The sequence below is a fragment of the Leopardus geoffroyi genome, chromosome B3, assembly GCF_018350155.1.
Source record: "Leopardus geoffroyi isolate Oge1 chromosome B3, O.geoffroyi_Oge1_pat1.0, whole genome shotgun sequence".
NCBI classification, from domain to species: domain Eukaryota; kingdom Metazoa; phylum Chordata; class Mammalia; order Carnivora; family Felidae; genus Leopardus; species Leopardus geoffroyi.
In genome coordinates this window covers 29,829,200-29,850,790 of record NC_059337.1, presented here as the reverse complement: position 1 = coordinate 29,850,790, position 21,591 = coordinate 29,829,200, and the positions used below count along the sequence as shown (strand labels likewise).

The 21,591-nt window shown below is 36.0% G+C and overlaps 1 protein-coding gene across 6 annotated transcripts in view; it reads left to right on the top strand.

Moving 5' to 3' along the window:
• Positions 1-21,591, top strand: part of SCAPER (S-phase cyclin A associated protein in the ER) — a 522,269-nt gene that overhangs the window by 72,264 nt on the left and 428,414 nt on the right. For all 6 annotated transcript variants that reach the window (XM_045448989.1, XM_045448990.1, XM_045448988.1 and 3 more), the window contains one exon: positions 11,273-11,373. In XM_045448989.1, the coding sequence (XP_045304945.1) occupies positions 11,282-11,373 (92 nt within the window). In that variant the 5' untranslated portion in view covers positions 11,273-11,281. The remainder of the gene's footprint in view (positions 1-11,272; positions 11,374-21,591) is intronic.

The following is a 21,591-nucleotide window of genomic DNA, read 5'->3' as shown; positions in this document are numbered from 1 at the left end:
TTGTTATTTTCATTTGTCTCTGTTTTCTGTTACCTCTTGTGATATTTTTCTTGACCAATTTATTGTTTAAATTCAACAAATTTGTGAATTTTCTAGTTTTAACTTTGTTATCAGTTAACTTTATTCTGCTTTGGTTGGAGAAGATACCTTGTATGATGTCCATCTTTTTAAGCCATCTTTTTAAATGGAGACTTATTATGTGTGTCCTAATGTGTGTTGTATCTTGGAGAATGTCTAGAGTAGGGATTCTTAACCTTGAATTCTTAGACCTGTGTTTGTAAATCATCTGTAGGTATTGAAATTATTTTGTTCATGTATGTTGTTTTGGGTAGGAGCTCCATAATTTTCATGAAATTCTTAAAGATGATTGCTACCTGAAAAGGATGTATCACAGATTCTTGATTAATCTATTCTACTTACACCCTGGATGAGAAACATGGATGATAAAGCATAATAGAGGGATGATGTTACAGACTTGGAAATTTAACTCTCTCTCTGAAAAGTTAAAAAGGGCTATCTTAGATAGCCATCTCAGGAAAGGCTTAGTTATCTAGTCTCCTGTCAAGATGATGAGACCCATTAGAAATGCCCCTGCTTTTGTCTTCTCTATTCCATGGTGCCAAGAATTTAGTCACAATTTTTGATTGTGGCAACATGTTAGATCTCCAAATTCTCAGTCTCTTTCTAACCATGCTTGAGGCTTCAGCCTGTCTATAAACTGCCTCATCTTGAATCCTGTTCACTTGCTCTCATCCCCTCCATGAATCCTGTCAAGGTTTTGCTCATTTCTTACTTCCTGGTATTCTGACAATGCCTTCCAATAACAGGCTTCAATACCTATAAACCTGCTCTGCTGCATCTCTGACTTGGGCTTCTTTTTGGAATGACTCTTGTCACAATTAAATTAGGTGAACATTTCCTTATCTTTCCATGATTCCCATAAAAAATTAAATATATTGCAATTATAAAATAGGAAGACTGAATAAAACAAGGCAAGAACATTAAGAAGGTAAACCTTGAATTCCTAATGTTTGCTGAGTTTTATTCTTTTGGTGAAGTTTTGTTTCTTTGGTGAAAACTATTTAATAGGAATTTATTCGTCACCTGTGGGCACATCAAGGAATTTGAGCTGATGGTGTTAGGAAACAGAGAAATCTTTAGGAAATGGATTTTTATAAAATTGTATCCCAGGAAATTCTGTCCAGTGTTCTTTAGCAAGAGGCTTCTCATTTCCCCTTCAGAAGAGGATGAGACAGTCATTTGAGTGGGATCTAGCTACACTGTCATGTAGTTGCTCTACACCCATTCCTCTTTTCCTCACTGTTTTTAAATATTTAATAGAGGCACAGTCATGGAAATGATGGTTTGAAAAAGTAATCCATGAAGATGTGCTGCCAGTGAGCTCAAATTACAAAGTGCATTGATAATGATAACAATATCAGAAATATAATAATTAGCTCTTATATGGCTGATATGTGTAGTTCTCTTAGTTGTTATATACACTAACTTCTTGGGTGAACATTCCTGTAAGCTATTTCAATTTAGTTGGAATGCTGTAATTATCGATTATGGGACTGAAGTCTTTATGACAGTGTGCTCTTCATTTCATTAGGTGATAGTGAAAGAATGAAGTAGCATAATTTACCATATTAATTTACCAATTATCCTCCAATAAAATAATAAATAAGTGAAATTGAACAATTTGGGGGAGTTTACAGATATAATTGTTCTTAGTCATGAACAAATAAGGCAGATTTCATGGTAACATATTTGTTTAAAGATTTAGGTATCTTTTGTTGTTTTCTTTGTTAAGGAGTATTTACATTGAAATTTGGTCATGATCCATTTCTTAAGTGTTTGGTGGTTTGTATTTTTAATAAGATTGGAAGCATCTTTAATGAAGACCATGTCATCTGCTTTTTTTGTTTCTACTACACTCTGGGTACATACAGTAAAAATTTAATAAATGAGTCTTAAATCTAGTTTGTGATACTCTAGTAAAAATTTATAGGGCCTACAAAATATTTATACAGTCTTTCCTTGGCAATTACTTTATTTTTAAGGTATCATGTTTTTGTTTTAGAATTAAGTTATTTGTCTCAGAAATATTTTTTGTAGTTATAGGATTAAAAACTTTAAAATAATTATACTTCATTTAACAGCTACCCTAATACTGATTTTGTAATTCAGTTACACTCACCACAGAGCATGAAATTTTTAAAAACAGTTGAGTTTTATAAGTATCAAAGGATGAATTTATAAGGATTCTTGGAAGTAGAACAGTTTCCGTAAAAGGTACAGTTCTTGTTTCCTGTTTATTTTTTTAATCATAAAAAAATTTTTTTTTAAGGTGGCTCCATGCCCAACATGGGGCTTGAACTCATGACCCTGAGATCAAGTGTTGGATGCTCTACTGACTGAACCAGCCAGGTGCCCCTTATTTCCTACTTATAATTAGAGTATTTTTTTTTTTTTTTGTAAAACTTCACATTTAAAAAATCAAGAAATACAAACAGACATATTAAAATTTAATTTTGTTAGAAAAAAAGAATTTAAAATGTACATATGATTTGTATTAGAAACAAAAATAGCACAGAATGTGAAATAGTATCATAAATCATACCTGAATATAATTTTAGAAATTATATAATCCAGCCTTCTTATTTTACCCATAGGAAACTGAAAAACTAAGTGATCTGTCTGACATTATGTAATGAATTACCAGCAGAACTAACCTTTAGTTCTGGACTTATCGTTCATGCAACAACTGTTTACTGAATATTTATTACTGCTTGCACTGTTTTGGGTGCTATTCATGAGCCTGAAAAAGTTATAAGTATAACAAAACTGGTTTTGATCAAACACATCCTAGTGATATAAACATCAAAGATTTTATAAAAATGTATTTAAGGACTTTCTTTTAGAAAGGAATATCTGTGCCATTCCTGCTGTGGATATTATCTTGGGTTATTGATATTTTTCATCGAGCGTTTCTGTTTTTTTTAATTTTTTTCAGTTATTTTCTACTGTTATGTTGAAATGATAGAAATTTACCAGATAATGAGTGCAACACAGAACATAGATCTTGGTGTCCAGACACAAGATGTATAGCTGTTATAGTTCTGTTCTATTATTCCTCTGGATCACTAAAAGTATTTGAGATTTGATTGATGAAGAGAAAAAGTCAGTTTATGCCTTTGAAATAGATTTTGCTCTTCCATGCATGGTGACTCAGTGGGAGTTAAAATTTTAGAAAAAATCATGGTGTTTTTCTCTTAGGATGTGAGATGTGTTATAACAATAACCATTTATTTATAACAATAAATGGCATGAGGGAGAAAAGTGTTTTTTCCCTTTCAGGTTCAGGAATAGCACTTAGGAGTTTAGTCTATGTATTGACATTAGTTATTATACTTGGTAATATCATAGCTGGAGAGGTGACTTTGGGCTGTAGGATTGTGGGAGAGTTTTGCGCATGGTATTTGCACTGTCCTTTGCAAGGAAAGTGAGGAATAGTCGTGATTTCCATGTTTCCTCTAAGCTAGTTGTAGGACTTTGGAAGAAATCACCAAACCTTTTTCTACCTTTGTCTCTATAAACGAGAAGCTTGGTATAAATGAGTGCTGAGGACCTTCAGCCTGAATATAAGCATTTAGTTTGGTATTGGGAGAATAGTTTGGCAAAAGAAATGCCTTAAGCAGGTGTTTAGGTAAACTTGCAGGCATCAGTGGGGAATTTGAGTATGTTATTTTGAGACTTGCAACAATTTTTTTTTAAGATTATGTCAAGTTGGCTAGCATACAGTGTATACGACAGTTTTCTAAAAATACTTATTTTTGAGAGAGAATGAGAGAGCTTGAGTGGGGTAGGGGCAGAGAGCGAAGGAGACAGAAGATCCAAAGTGGGTTTGCACTGGTAGCATAGAGCCCACTGTGGGGCTTGAACTCACAAACTGTGAGATCATGACCTAAGCTGAAGTTGGATGCTTAACTAACTGAGCCACCCAGGTGCCCCATGACAAATTATTTTTTAGTATCATTGTTTACTTATTCTTAGCTGCAGTAGGTCTCTTGAGTTTTGTTAGTAGGAGTACCATAAAAGAAAATGTCTAATCAAGCCAGCTTGTAAATGAGTTGAGATAAAAATTAGCCACTGCAGTAGAATATTTGTATCATTACCCAGGCAACTGCAAATTTTATTTATCCACAAAGAACCTGGTAAAAATTAAATTAAAGGAGAGTGGTTTCCATTAGCAGATTTTCATTTATAAGTTTTCATTCATTGAATATGTTTTGTATTTTTTTTTACTAGGCTGCTTATATAGAAAATTAAGCGGAAGTATTTGAAAGAAATGAATGATTAAAGGTTGAAGACTACTGTGAATGATACTGTTAGTTTTGAAAGTGGTTTACTTGCCATTTTTCTTTCCAATGATTTCTCTTTTGAACTATTTATTCTATTTGTAGCTTTTAAAAAACTTTTTAAACTATTGTTCTTAAAAATAATGCTTTTAAAAACTTGTTTCACTTTTGGTAAAGCTCTTTCTTATAAGGTTCCCTTTATCACTGACTTCTCATGTGATGCATGTTTCCATCCCTTTATCACCACAGGGGCACACCACTGTGCACATTCCTGTAGCTGAATTGGAGGGCTGTGTTGATGTCCTGGGCCCAAGGGCCTGTGCACTAGTATTGTGTGTCAGGAGGACAAAGGGATGGCGCCAACCATCCTGCTCTGTGCGCCAGTAACTAGAATTAATTACAAACCAATCGAACCCGTTGCAGCCAATTGGTAAACTAATTGGTAATTTTAGCTGTATATCTATATGTAGTTATCTGAATGCCTATAACATTACTTTCAGAGCCACTTTTGTTCTGTTTCATCCTGATTGACAAAATGGCCTTCATAGCTGTAGGGAGAAAGATGTGCATCAGTGACTAAGAAGCTGCTCCAGCTGTGTGTCTTGTTTGTATTCCCCTGTTCATAAAACATGACTCAGATTACAGCTGCATGGTACCACTCTGATCATTTCTGATAACATTGTGCTAAGCATTCCTTAAAATAGGTTGTTTAAGCCACCAAATGTACTTTCTCTGTGCCAACTAGTATCAGAAGTGTAGCTGCTTATATGCTTGCCTATTAGAGGGTTTTTTTCTCTTTCTTTTTTTCTTTTTTTTAGGCAAAAAGGGAAATCATAAAACTTCTGAAATAAATTATTCTGAATTACATCTTTCTGTGCCTAATGTAGGCGATTTAAGTTGAACTTAATTGAATTTGAATTATACTCGTAGAATTGAGAAAAGGAAGCCAAGTAAATTAAAAAATTTTTTCCTTTTCCTGATTGTAGAAGACTTTCATTACCAGGGATTTGACACTAAGGATTACCTTTGAAAGGAAATAAACAATAATTCTTTGTTCAGAAGAGTATTTTAAATTAAAATATAACATTTATGACTAATGTGAGGTTGGTACTGTATTTTATTTGTGGCTAATTTAGCATACATAATCAATCTTGGGTCTGATTTCCAAAGTGTATCTATATTTTAAAAAACATAAGTGAAAAGTGTTTTTGAGGTTTTGAGTTCCATTGAATACTAGAAAGTAAGCTTAGTTATGGAAAAGTAACATGTTTATAATCCAAGTGATCATTTTTATAGTTGGTTGGAGTTACAATAATATTAGAAAGTAAGACTTAGTTATGGAAAAGTTATGTATTTATAAACCAAATGATCATTTTTATAGTTGGTTGGTATTTTCTGATGGTCATCTTTGGGAGTATGGGAAGTTGCCATTTCTAGTAAAATGAGACTGGTATGTCTCTATAGTAAGGTGAGTAAGGTGAGAATGGTATGAGACTGATAAAGTGAACACTTTAAATTTCTTTGTCTTATACATTTTAAATGACAACTTTGGACAATTAACCACTATCTACACACATATTTATACTTGGGATCAATTTTTCTTTCTGAGCAATGGAGTGGATCTCAGTGGCCTATATTTTTATAGTCTTTTCTTATATACATTTTCATTGCCATTAGTATGCAAGACTAATAAGTACCAAGAAGAAAAAATCTTTGCCAAATATGTAGAATGTAGTATTACAGTAATGTAACTTGAATTATCTAAAGACAAAAATTAGCTTTCCCTGCTAATAACAGGAACAAAATACTGATGTCTATTCTCACTGCTTCTTTTCAGTCTTATACTTGAGGTTCTAGCCAGGGCAATTAGACAAGATAAAGAAATAGAAAGCATCCAGATTGAAAGGAAGAAGTAAAGTTATATCTGCAGATGACTTGGTTCTACATATAGAAAACCCTATAGAATCCGTTCACACACATAAAATTATTAGAGCTAATAAACAAACTCAGAAGGGTTGCAGAATACAAGATCAGTGCATAAAATTGTGTTTCTATATGTTAGTAATGCACAATAAAAAAGTGAGATTAAGAAAGCAGTCCCATTATAATGGCATGAAAAAGAAAAAAAAAGAAACATTGAGTAATAAATTTAACCAAAGACGTTCAAGACTTGTACACTAAAAACTACAAAACATCATTAAAAGAAATTAAGGAAGACTTAAATAAAGAGGAAGATATCTGAACTTGTGGATTGGAAAACTTAAGATGGCAATGGTCCCTAAAGTGATATACAGATTTGGTTCAATCCCTACTGAAATTCTAATCTCCTTTTTTGCAGAAGTGGACAAGGTGATCCTAAAATCTGAATGGAAATGCAAGGGACACAGAATAGCCAAAAACCATCTTTGAAAAGAACAAAATTCTTTTCAAAACTCAGAATTCAAAACTCATTACAAAGCTACAGTAATCAAAATAGCATGGTACCGGGATAAGGATAGTTATAGATCAATGGAAGAGAATTGGGAGTTCAGAAATAAATCCATATCTGTGTCCATTGATTTTTGATAAGGGTGCCAAGATCATTTAATGGAAAAAGAATAGTCTTTTCAACAAATGGTGTTGGGATCAACTAGATATCCACACACAAAGAATGAATTTGGATCCTTACCTCACACCATATACAAAAAAAAAACTGAAAATAAATGAAAGACCTAAATGTAAAAACTGAAACTGTGAAATTCTTTGAAGAAAACATAGGTGTAAATCTTTGTGACCTTGGACTTGGCAGCAGTTTCTTAGATATGATACCAAAAACACAAACAAAGGTAAAATAAATAAATAGAATTTCATTAAAATTAAAAACTTATGTGTACTACAGGATGCTGTTAGTTGACAAGACACCCCACAGAATGAGAGAAAATATTTTCAAGCCATGTGTCTTATAACAGTCTAATATTTAGAATATATAGAGAACTCTTGCAGCTCAAAAATATAAAGGACAAATAACCTAGGCCAAAAATTGGCAAATAATTTGAATAGACATTTCTTCAAAGAAGATTTGCATATGTCCAATAAGCACATGAAAATATGCTCAATAACTTTAGTCATCAGGGAAATGCAAATAAAAACCACAATAATACTATACTTGTTAGGATGACTAGACTCAACAAATCAGAAAATAGCAGGTGCTGCTGAGGCTGTCAAGAATTTGGCCTTCATACAGACATACCTTGGACATCCTCCAGGTTCAGTTCCAGACCACTGCAATCAAGCAAATACCACAATAGAGCAAGTCAATGAATTTTTTGGTTTCCCAGTACATATAAGTTATGTTTATACTGTAGTCTAAGTGTGCAATAGCAGCATGTCTAAGGAAACAATGTATGTGCCTTAAATAATGCTTTATGCTAAAAATTGCTAACAATCATCTGAGGTTTCAATGAATTGTAACCATAACAAATATAATAGTAATGAAAAAGTTTGAAATATTACAAGAATTACCAAAATGTAACATGAGACATGAAGTGAGCAATCACTGTTGGAAAAATGGTGTAGACAGACTTAGCACAGGGTTGCTACAAACCTTCAATTTGTAAAAAAACATGATATCTGTGAACTGCAATAAAATGAAGCATAGTCAAATGAGGTGTGCCTGTATATTGCTGCTGGGAATGTAAAATGGTGCAGCTGTTGTGGAAAACATTTTGGTAGTTCATGTTAAATTTAGAGTTACCATATGACTTAGTAAATCCACTACTAGGTATACACCCAAGAGAAATAGAAACATATTTTCATAGAAAAACTTGGATGTGAATATTCATAGCAGCATTATTTCTAATAGGCAAAAGGTGGAAACAAGCCAAGTATCCATCAACCGATAAATGAATAAGCAAAATGTGTTTGTTTATGCAATTATTTAGTCACGAAAAAGAATGAGTACAGATACGTGGTACCAGATGGATGAATCTTGAAAACATTAGCGGCGCCTGGGTGGCTCAGTCGGTTGAGCATCCGACTTCGGTTCAGGTCATGATCTCACAGTTCATAAGTTTGAGCCCCATGTCAAGCTCTGTGCTGACAGCTCAGAGCCTGGAGCCTGTTTCGGATTCTGTGTCTCTCTCTCTGTCCCTAATCCACTTGCATTCTGTCTCTGTCTCAAAAATAAATATTAAAAAAAATATATTCAGAAAAAAAAGAAAACATTAAATGAAAGAATTTCACCACAAAAGGCCATATTCTGTATGATACTGTTTATTTGAAATGTCCAGAACTGGCCAGTCCATAGAGACAGAAAGTAGAGTAGTGGCTTCCAAGGGCTGGAAAGAGGAGAGAATGGGGAGTGACTGCTGATGGGTACTGGGTTTCTTTTTGGGGTGATGACAATGTTTTGGAATTGGATAGATGCACAACTCTGCATGTACTAAAAGTAACTGAATTGTATAATTATAAATGGTAAATTTTATGGCGTGTTAATCATATCTCAACCAAAAAAAATGAGCAAAATATTGCCAGTATTATACAGACTCTTCTAGAACATAGAAGAAGAACTCTGCCAGCATAGCCTTGATAACCAAAGGTCTCAGGAGAAATAAAAATAGAGACCACTTAATAATACAGATGCACAAATCCTAAACCAAATATTGATATATTAATCTGGTTATTCAAATACTGGACAATACATCACAGTCAAGTTAGGTTCTTTCCAGTACCGCAATGTTGGTTTTATCATTTGAGAATGAAATTAATATTTATCAAATTAGATGAATAAAGGTGAAAATCATATGATTGTCCCAGTAGACCTAGGAAAAATATTTGATGAAATTCAGCAAACTGAGAACGAACATCTTTACTAATAGAATCTTCCAAAGAACCTATGTAAACATCATACTTAATGGTGAAATGTTGAGAACTTTCCTTCTGAAATTGGGAATGAGACAAAGTCTGCTATCTTTATTTCTATTCAACATTGTCCTTAAGATCCTGGCCAACACAGGAAGACAAGAATAACATATAAAATATATAACACTTGGAGAGGAAGAAATAAATATGTCATTATTCACAGATGACATATTCATATTTATGTATTTAGAAAATCCAGAAGAATCTAAAGAGAAATTATTAGATATATTGAGTAAGTTAAAGTTGCTGGATACAAAAATCAATGGTAACAGAAAATGAAAAAAAAGTTAAATAGCTACCATTTATTCTTAGGGCTAAAGCTAAAAAAAATGTGCAAGACCTCTACACAGGAAACTATCATACATTTTGAGAGACACTGAATAAGGTACAAGTATATATAGGTATAAATAAGATATATATATATTTCTTTATAGACCAGAAGATACAATATTATAAAAATGTCAGTTTTCATCTAGTTGTTTTATAGAATATATGCAATTACAATTAAAATTGTATTTCTAATTTTTTTTCCTGGGAAATCGATAATCTGATTTTACAATTTGTTTGGAAATAACAAGGGGCTGGCATTAGCCTAGTCAAAGATATAGTTGGAGGATTTACTTTACTGGGTTTTGCGTTTTATTTTAGAGCTACAGCAGTGTAAGTTAGGTTGATATTGGTACAAAAATAGATAAACAGACCAGTGTAACAGAGGAGAGACTCCATGCTCTAAAAGACAATATTGGAGAATATCTTCCTGACCTGTGGTAGGAAAATAATTGCTTAAAATTGATGCAGATAGTATCAGTCTTAGATAAAAGAGTCAGAAGTTAGACTACCTTAAAATTAGGGATTTATGTTCATCAAAACATTCTATTCCATTAGGAGAGTAAAATGTCAAGTATATGTGTGCAACATGTATAACCAAAAAAGGCCCATATCCAAAAGATGTAAGGAATTCCTTCCCATCAAAGAGTCTTGAATAGGCACTTCACAAAATGAGGATGGCTAATAAGCATGAAAAAAGGCTGAAAATCATTAATAATCATAGAAAACCATCTTGAAACCAAAATGAAACCATTACATAACCATCAACGAGAGTGGCTCAGGTTAAAGTAAACCCCAAACAGACAATACCAAGTGTAGTTGAGGGTGTGGAGTAAGGAGGACTCATACACTGCTGGTGAGAGTGGCAACCACTTTGGAAAACAGTTTGGTGTTATATACTGGAGTAGAGCATATGCTCATCTTGTGACTCAGTATTTCCTCTCTTGGGCTTGTTCTCAATAGAAATGCATACATATGTGCAGAGGACATACATGAATAACAGCATATAATTTGGAAATCACCTCAATGTTCTTCAGCTGTAGATTGGGTAAATAAATATGCATGCAATATAATACTGTTCAGTAAGTGACCTTGGACAATGGCAATAAATACATTGCAGGTTCATCCTGCAACATGGATGAGCCTAGTAAACAAAGTAAAAAAAGAAGTCACAAAATGTTAATACTCTATGAATTTCATTTATATGAATTTCAAAATCAGGTAAAAATTAAACTGTTACAAGTCAAAGCAGTGGTTGCCTCAGAGCAAGGACAGAGTACTGATTGGGAGGAGACACCAGGTAATTTCTAGAGACTAGCATTGTTCTGGGTGGATGGATGCATGGGCCTTTGCTTTGAAATGATCTGTATATACATTTATACACTTTACTGTTTATTAAACTTAACAATAAAAAAGATTAAAAGAATGGTCATGGGGGTGGTTCTTGAGAAAGAATATCAATACCATCTCGTGGTCTTTGGACTCTCAGCTTTACTAATTTCTTATCATACAGTGAGAATGAAAATAAAACAAGATAAAAAAAACTAAATCAGTAGCTTTTGCTACTTTCTCAATGAGGAGTATAATGTAAAAACTATTAATTCCTAAGTACTTCAGTCTAAAGTTTTTTCTTAAAACTTTTCAGTATCAGAATGGAGTTTAATGATGTTGTTTGTTTTAACTAGGAGGTGCTAATGATGCTGGATAACTATGTGAGAGATTTCAAAGCATTGATTGACTGGATTCAACTTCAGGAAAAGCTAGAGAAGACAGATGCTCAAAGCAGGTAATGAACTTTGGTCTGTATAGCAGCCAGCAATTTCAAAAGCAGTCATTGAAGTTGACAGTTAACTTGACCTAAGCTTAACTTAAAACTTGTAAAAATCTAAAAGTTGGGATCTGTATTTCTTATTCAGTTCAGTAACAGATATTTATTGGGTACCTACTAGTGCAAAGCACTTTTATCCAGTACAGAGATTTAATTGGTGAATATGATACATTGACTACTCTCATGAATTTGTAGTGTAAGGGTGGAATAAAATAGAGCTTATTATTACAAAAAAGCTATTACAGGTGTTCAGAACAGGACAGGGTCATTTCTCTTGTAGGGGATAGATGAGGAAGGATTTCATGCAGGATGCAGAAGTGTTTAAAAGATGTGATGGATCTTAACAAGTGGTTGGCCTTTTATTATATTTTTTAAAGTTTATTTATTTTGAGAGAGAGAGAGAGAGAGAGAGAGAGAGAGACAGAGCGTGAGCGGGGGAGGGGCAGGAGAGGAAAAGAGAGAGAATCCCAATCAGTGCTGATAGTGTGGAGCCTGCTGAGGGGCTCAAATTGTGAGATCATGACCTGAGCCCAGATCAAGAGTGGGACACGTAACCAGCTGAGCCACCAAGACGCCCCAAGTGGTTGGCCTTTTATTTTTTTTTATTTATTTATTTTTTTTAATTTTTTAAATTTTTTTTTTTTTTTTTCAACGTTTTTACTTATTTTCGGGACAGAGAGAGACAGAGCATGAACGGGGGAGGGGCAGAGAGAGGGAGGCACAGAATCGGAAACAGGCTCCAGGCTCTGAGCCATCAGCCCAGAGCCCGACGCGGGGCTCGAACTCACAGACCGCGAGATCGCGACCTGGCTGAAGTCGGACGCTTAACCGACTGCGCCACCCAGGCGCCCCGTGGTTGGCCTTTTAGATGAAGAGAGAAAATTAAGACAGCTATTAAAATGCAGAGCATGTGTGAAGTGAAAGTAATGTAGGGAAAATTATAGTATTTCTTCTTATATATTTATTTAAGTTTATTTTGAGAGAGCGCGCACAAGCAGGGTAGGGGCAGAGAGAGAAGGAGGGAGAGAATCCCAAGCAACTCTGTGCCGTCAGCACAGAGCCCAATGCAGGGCTCGAATCCGCAAACTATGAGATCATGACCTGAGCTGAAGTCTAACACTTAACTGACTGAACCACCCAGTCTCTCCATGTTTCTTCTTAATGTAGTACTCAGTGAGGAAAATTGATGATTTTTGATTAGGGGAGTAATGAGAGATCAAAGTCACTTTAAAAACCTTCATTTTTTTGTTTGTTTGCTTCAAAATTTTACCTAAATTCCATTTAGTTAACATATAGTATAATAGTTTCAGAATTAGAATTTAGTGATTCATCACTTACATGTAATACCTAGTACTCATCACAAGTGCCTTCCTTAATATCCATCACCAATTTAACCCACTCCCCTGCCTATGTTTCCCTCCAGCAACCCTCTTAACTATAGAGTTAAGAGCCTGTTTTATGGTTTGCACTCCCCCTCTTTTTTTCCCCTATGTTAATCTGTTTCGAGAAACTTTAATTTGAAATAACCACACAACATTTGAGTCCTAAGTGCCACGCTCTGGAACTATTGTTGTGAAGGAAACAGACACAGTCCCTGCCCTTAAGAAATACATAGTGCATTCACAGAAAAGATTGATGTGAAATACTTATCAGTGCACAAAATTCATCAAAAAGAAATACAGGGTACTTGGGAAATATAAGAAAAAGCACCATCATCCATTTTGCTGAATCCAGGAAAGCTTCCCCAAGGAGGACATATTTAAGTGAGACAGAAGTATCAAGTAGGTGTTAGCTTGACAATGAGAGAACAAAAGGGTAATCCTGGGTAGAGGTGATGGGTATATGTGATATCCTGGAAGTAGAAGACAGCACAGTATAGTCAGGGAATTTACAGTTTAGCAGGACTGCAATGGAGAGAACAAGGGGAAGATAGCATGAAAGGAACCTAGAGAGGTAGGTTGGGACCAGATTATGTAGGGCTCTGTAGACATGATACAAACTTTAGACTTTTTTTAAGTTAAGGAAGTGACATGTCAGATTTGTGATTTTAAAATTCTTTCTGGCTGCAGTGTGGGGAGGTTGAAGTGCAGCAGTATAGATTATAGATTATGGCTATTCAGACTGGAATAGTAGCAACAGGGAGAGTTGAGAGATAACTCCAGAGATAGATGATCAAACTAGACTTAGTATTATTTTGGTTATGTGCAAAGGCAGAAGAACAATTTATTACTCAGTTAAGCTTATAAGTGAAAACTGAGCCATTGTGAACTGGACCAAGTCACTTGAAGCTACGATGGTACCTTTTTACCCAGAGAAAACAGGCCTAGGCTCCTCTTTCCCTTGGATTTAACTGTGGTTCAGTTTCTATAAGTGGAATCATTCAGTACAGAACATGTTTTTTGTCCTATCCTGAGGTATCAGCCCCATGAAGGAATGAGGAGACTAAACGTATCCCAAGAGACAAGTGCAGGAAGGCTTGATCCCCAGGAAACCAAATTCAGGGAAACCATGATGTGTTGATTTTTTTAACATTTTTGTTCCTCATAATAAAAAAAAAAATTGTTTTTAATTCGTGTGTAGTTAACATACAGTGTTATGTTAGTTTCAGCTGTACAATATAGCAATTCAACAATTCTGTACATTATTTAGTACTCATCAAGATAAGTGTACTCTTAATCCCCTTTACCTATTTCACCCATCCCTGCCCTTACCTCTGGTGACCATTGTTTGTTCTCTGCAGTTAAGAGTCTGTTTTTTGTTTTTCCCTTTTGTTTTGTTTCTTAAATTCCACATATGAGTGAAATCATGTGGTATTTGTCTTTCTCTGACTGACTGACTTCGTATCTCATAATGAAAATTTTTGATACGGTGTTTTTGGTACTTGATTTACCCACACTCCCTGGGTGAGTCAAGCCTAGTTGTCTGTGTTTGTACCAAACAACTTCACACTTAACCCTGGATAGTAGGTAAGTAGATTTGTGGGGGCAAGGGATGTGCATTCCGTCACTGGGTTGAACCAAGTTAAGGGATCATCATGCTGATTTGGAATTGGTGGCTCTATTGTTTTTGTGAAGATAAGCAGAAGAAAGCAGGTTCCAAGAAAATGGAAAAGATCTACCCAGAGAATCAGGAAACAAGAAATCATGTGGACTTTGAGAGTGTCAGAGTGTTGCTTTAAAGCCTCTCTCTTCTTGGTCTTATCCTCATGAGTCTTGATTCTAGTTTTTTTCCCACCTTGGATGTCCTTGACCTTGTACATTTTATAGCCTTGCAATAAATCTTTATTTTCTTCTTTCCTTTTTTTAAAATTTCTTTTTAAAATTTATTTATTTTTAATATAATTTATTGTTAAATTGGCTAAAATAACAGTGTACAGTGTGCTCTTGGTTTTGGGGGTAGATTCCTATGATTCATCACTTACTTATAACACCCAGTGCTTATCCCAGCAAGTGCCCATCACCCATTTTCCCCTCTCCCCCACTCTCCCATCAACCCTGTTTGTTCTCTGTATTTAAGAGTTTCTTATCCTTTGCCTCTCTGTTTTTATCTTATTTTTCCTTCCCTTCCTCTATGTTCATCTTATTTCACCTAGCATAATACACCCTAGTTCCATCCACATTGTTGCAAATGGCAAGATTTCATTCTTTTTGATCACTAATATTCCATTGTACAGTAAAACCTTGGTTTGTGAGGATAATTCATTACGGAAACATGCTTGTAATCCAAAGCACTTGTATATCAAAGCAAATTTCCCCTTAAGAAATAATGAAAACTCCACAGATGTTTCATTTCACAGCCCAAAAATATTCATATAAAAATGATTGCAATATTATAATGTAATGCAAAATAATAAAATACAAAATATAAAGAAAAATAAATTAACCTGCATTTACCTTCGAAAACCTTCATAGCTGGTGTGAGGAAGACAAGAAAGAGGAGGGTTATTGTGTAGGACGACTTTCACTATCACTAATGGAATCAATGCTATCTGTTGGCTCAGTGGAATCTTTTACTTTTCATGCAACTTTAACAAGGAATCTATCCAATGATGCTTGCTTTTGCCTCCTTTTGAGGGTTTCATGCAAATGTGACATTGCATTGTTGTTAAACAGATTCATTGCTTGCACTGCTAACAGCCTTATTTGGGTAGTGCTTTTCTACAAAACTTTGCATTTTTTCCCACATTTTACACATCTCCTTAATCTCATTTGAAGTGAGGAATTCTTCTGCCTTCTTTTCTTCCTCATCTGCAGACAAGATGCAGACACAGACTTACAAAATCTTGTACTTTTGGCCAGTTGCATACCTTGTTTGTGCTTCTTGATGATTTCTTTCTTAACTTCTATCATAATCATTTCCTCCTTCTTACTGCCTTTCTTTTCAACCTTTTTCTGCATGGGAGCCATTGTGCGCCCTTGCATGGATGTTAACGACAGTACAGTATGAATAAACTCTTGTCATATATGGTATTTAATGTAACTGGCAATAAGGCAGCAGAGGAAAGGGTCTATATATGCAGGCAGCCTGACCTAGAATGAAGCAAAGCATTCCTAAGCTTACTCTTATATGGAAAAACAAAGGACTGTCCATAGGTCCTTGAAGTAACAAAAAATACACTAGTACCAATTCTGGGCACCTTCCAGTGTTCTGAAAAATCACTGATTTCTGCTAAACACCGCAGCCTGAGACTGAGCATTCGAGCATGGGCGACAATAACCCACAATCCTACAGCAGGAGAGGGAGAGAACCAGTTCTGATCATGTGATATACAGCATCCCATAATACTTGTATCACAAAACTGCTTATCAAGTGAAAATTTATTAGAAATTTTTGGGGGCGCCTGGGTGGCACAGTCGGTTGAGTGTCCGACTTCAGCTCAGGTCACAATCTTGCGGTCCGTGAGTTCGAGCCCCGCGTCGGGCTCTGGGCTGATGGCTCAGAGCCTGGAGCCTGCTTCCGATTCTGTGTCTCCTTCTCTCTCTGCCCCTCCCCCCTTCATGCTCTGTCTCTCTCTGTCTCAAAAATAAACGTTAAAAAAAAATAAAAAAAAAAAAAGAAATTTTTGCTCATCTTGTTGAACACTCAATAGAACAAGTTACTTGCAAAATCCAAGATTTAACTGTATGTGTATGTGTGTACATATATATATATACACACATATACATATATATACGTATATACATACACACACACACACAAACACACACACACACACACATATATATATGCATGCCACATCTTCTTTATCCATTCATAAAACAGTGGACATGTGGGCTGTTTCCATAATTTGGTTATTGTTGATAGTGCTACTGTAAACATTGGGGTGCATGTGTCCCTTCAAAGCAGCATTTTTGTATCCTTTGGATACATACCTTGTAGTGCAATTGTGGGGTCATAGAGTAGCTCTATTTTTAATTTTTAAGGAACCTCTATACTGTTTTCCAGAGTGGTGCCACCAGTTTGCATTCCCACTAGCAGTACAAAAGTGCTTCCCTTTCTCTGCCTCCTCATCAACATCTGTTGTTTCCTGAGTTGTTAATTTTAGCTATTCTGACAGGTGTGAGGTGGTATCTCTTTGTGGTTTTGATTTTCCTGATGATGAGTGATGTTGAGCATATTTTCATGTGTCTGTTAGCCATCTGATTTCTTCTTTGGAAAAGTGTCTATGTCTCTTACCCATTTCTTCACTGGATTATTTGTTTTGGGGGTATTGAATTTGATAAGTTCTTTATAGATTTTTGGCTACTAACCCTTTATCTGATATGTCATTTACAAATATTTTCTCTCATTCCGTCAGTTGCCTTTTAGTTTTGTTGATTGTTTCCTTCACTGTGCAGAAGCTTTTTATCTTGATGAGGTCCAATAGTTCATGTTTGCTTTTGTTTCCATTGCCTCTGTAGACATTCTAGTAAGAAGTTGCTGTGGCCGAGGTCAAAGAGGTTGTTGCCTGTGTTCTTCTCTGGGATTTTGATGGTTTTCTGTCTTATATTTAGGTCTTTCATCCATTTTGAGTTTATTTTTGTGTATGGTGTAAGAAAGTGGTCCAGGTTCATTCTTCTGCATGCCACTGTCCAGTTTTTCCAACACCATTTGCTGAAGAGACTGTCTTTTTTCCATTGGATATTCTTTCCTGCTTTGTTGAAGATTAGTTGGCCATACATTTGTGGGTACATTTCTGGGTTCTCTATTCTGTTCCATTGATCTATGTGTCTGTTTCTGTGCTGGTACCATACTGTCTTGATGATTACAGCTTTGAAATACAGCTTGAAGTCTGGAATTGTGATGCCTCCAGCTTTGGATTTCTTTTTCAATATTACTTTGGCTCTTCGGGGTCTTTACTGGTTCTATACACATTTTAGAATTGTTCTGGCTCTGTAAAGAATATTGGTATTATTTTAATAGGGGTTGCATTGAATGTATAGATTGCTTATAGTGTCAACATTTTAAGAATATTTTTCTCCCAGTCCATGAGCATGGTATATTTTTCCATTTCATATCTTCTTCAATTTATTTCATAAGCTCTTTATAGTTTTCAGCACATAGATCTTTTACCTTTTTGGTTAGGTTTATTCCTTGGTATTTTATGATTTTTGATGCAATTGTGAAGGGGATCGATTCCTTGATTTCTCTTTCTGTTGGTTATCGGTGTATAGTAATGCAACTGATTTCTGTACATTGATTTTATATCCTGCGACTTTGCTGAATTCATGTAACAGTTCTAACAGTTTTTTGGTGGAGTCTTTTGTGTTTTCCATGTAGAGTATCACTGGGACATCTCTTTTTATCTTAACCGCATATCAGCATATATACTCTTTGCTTCTTGAGGCAGCTTTTAGATACAGAAAACAACCTTAAATTCCCTGTAGATGGCATTACTCATCTTCTGTTCCTCAAATCAAGCATCAAAATTCATTTCACTTAGACTTGAGATTTAAATGTAAAAACTGCAATATTTATATATTTTTATTTTGGGTAAGAATTCTTTTTTTTTTATTAAATATGAAATTTATTGTCAAGTTGGTTTCCATACAGCACCCAGTGCTCATGCCAACAGGTGCCCTCCTCAGTACCCATCACTGGCCCTCCCCTGCCTCCCACCCCCCATCAACCCTCAGTTTGTTCTCAGTTTTTAAGAGTCTCTTATGTTTTGGCTCCCTCCCTCTCTAACCTCTTTCTTTTTTTTCCCTTCTGCTCCCCCATGGTCTTCTGTTAAGTTTCTCAGGATCCACATAAGAGTGAAAACATATGGTATCTGTCTTTCTCTGTATGACTTATTTCACTTAGCATAACACTCTCCAGTTCCATCCATGTTGCTACAAAAGGCCATATTTCATTCTTTCTCATTGCCATGTAGTATTCCGTTGTGTATATAAACCATTCTTCAGTTGATGAACATTTAGGCTCTTTCCATAATTTGGCTATTATTGAAAGTGCTGCTATAAACATTGGGGTACAGGTGCCTCTATGCATCAGCACTCCTGTATCCCTTGGGTAAATTCCTAGCAGTGCTATTGCTGGGTCATAGGGTAGATCTATTTTTAATTTTTTTTTTTTAATTTTTTTTTCAACATTTTTATTATTATTTATTTTTGGGACAGAGAGAGACAGAGCATGAACGGGGGAGGGGCAGAGAGAGAGGGAGACACAGAATTGGAAACCGGCTCCAGGCTCTGAGCCATCAGCCCAGAGCCCGACGCGGGGCTCGAACTCACGGACCGCGAGATCGTGACCTGGCTGAAGTCGGACGCTTAACCGACTGCGCCACCCAGGCGCCCCTATTTTTAATTTTCTGAGGAAGCTCCACACTGTTTTCCAGAGCGGCTGCACCAGTTTGCATTCCCACCAACAGTGCAAGAGGGTTCCCGTTTCTCTACATCCATGCCAGCATCTGTAGTCTCCTGATTTGTTCATTTTAGCCACTCTGACTGGCATGAGGTGGTATCTGAGTGTGGTTTTCATTTGTATTCCCCTGATGAGGAGCGGCGTTGAGCATCTTTTCATGTGCCTGTTGGCTATCTGGATCTCTTCTTTAGAGAAGTGTCTATTCATGTTTTCTGCCCATTTCTTCACTGGGTTATTTGTTTTTCGGGTGTGGAGTTTGGTGAGCTCTTTATAGATTTTGGATACTAGCCCTTTGTCTGATATGTCATTGGGAAATATCTTTTCCCATTCTGTTGACTGACTTTTAGTGTTGTTGATTGTTTCCTTTGCAGTGCAGAAGCTTTTTATCTCCTTGGGGTCCCAGTAGTTCATTTTTGCTTTTAATTCCCTCACCTTTGGAGATGTGTCAAGTAAGAAATTGCTGCAGCTGAGGTCAGAGAGGTTTCTTCCTGCTTTCTCCTCTAGGGTTTTGATGGTTTTCTGTCTCACATTCAGGTCCTTTATCCATTTTGAGTTTATTTTTGTGAATGATGTAAGAAAACGGTCTGGTTTCATCCTTCTGCATGTTGCTGTCCAGTTCTCCCAGCACCATTTGTTAAAGAGACTGTCTTTTTTCCATTGGGTATTCTTTCCTGCTTTGTCAAAGATTAGTGGCCATACTTTTGTGGGTCTAATTCTGGGGTTTCTATTCTATTCCATTGGTCTATGTGTCTGTTTTTGTGCCAATACCATGCTGTCTTGATGATTACAGGTTTGCAGTAGTGGCTAAAGTCTGGGATTGTGATGCCTCCCACTTTGGTCTTCTTCTTCAATACTACTTTGGCTATTCGGGGTCTTTTGTGGTTCCATACACATTTTAGGATTGCTTGTTCTAGCTTCGAGAAGAATGCTGGTACAACTTTGATTGGGATTGCATTGAATGTGTAGATAGGTTTGGGTAGTATTGACGTTTTAACAATATTTATTCTTCCAATCCATGAGCACGGAATGTTTTTCCATTTCTTTGTATCTTCTTCAATTTCCTTCATAAGCTTTCTATAGTTTTCAGCATACAGATCTTTTACATCTCTGGTTAGGTTTATGCCTACGTATTTTATGCTTCTTGGTGCAATTGTGAATGGGATCAGTTTCTTTATTTGTCTTTCTGTTGCTTCATTATTAGTGTATAAGAATGCAACTGATTTCTGTACATTGATTTTGTATCCTGCGACTTTGCTGAATTCATGTATCAGTTCTAGCAGACTTTTGGTGGAATCTGTCGGGTTTTCCATGTATAATAGCATGTCATCTGCAAAAAGTGAAAGCTTGACTTCATCATTGCCAATTTTGATGCCTTTGATTTCCTTTTGTTGTCTGATTGCTGATGCTAGCACTTCCAACACTATGTTAAACAACAGCGGTGAGAGTGGACATCCCTGTCGTGTTCCTGATCTCAGGGAGAAAGCTCTCAGTTTTTCCCCATTGAGGATGGTATTAACTGTGGGCTTTTCATAAATGGCTTTTATGATGTTTAAGTATGTTCCTTCTATCCTGACTTTCTCAAGGGTTTTTTTTTTTTTTCAACGTTTATTTATTTTTGGGACAGAGAGAGACAGAGCATGAACGGGGGAGGGGCAGAGAGAGAGGGAGACACAGAATCGGAAACAGGCTCCAGGCTCTGAGCCATCAGCCCAGAGCCCGACGCGGGGCTCGAACTCACGGACCGCGAGATCGTGACCTGGCTGAAGTCGGAGGCTTAACCGACTGCGCCACCCAGGCGCCCCTCAAGGGTTTTTATTAAGAAAGGATGCTGAATTTTGTCAGAAGCTTTTTCTGCATCGATTGTCAGGATCATACGGTTATCTTTTCTTTTATTAATGTGATATATCACATTGATTGATTTGTGAATGTTGAACCAGCCCTGCAGCCCAGGAATGAATCCCACTTGATCATGGTGAATAATTCTTTTTGTATGCTGTTGAATTCGATTTGCTAGTATCTTATTGAGAATTTTTGCATCCATATTCATCAGGGATATTGGCCTGTAGTTCTCTTTTTTTTTGTTGGGTCTCTGTCTGGTTTAGGAATCAAAGTAATGCTGGCTTCATAGAATGAGTCTGGAAGTTTTCCTTCCCTTTCTATTTTCTGGAACAGCTTGAGAAGGATAGGTATTAACTCTGCTTTCAATGTCTGGTAGAATTCCCCTGGGAAGCCATCTGGTCCTGGACTCTTATTCGTTGAGAGATTTTTGATAACTGATTCAATTTTTTCGCTGGTTATGGGTCTGTTCAAGCTTTCTATTTCTTCCTGTTTCAG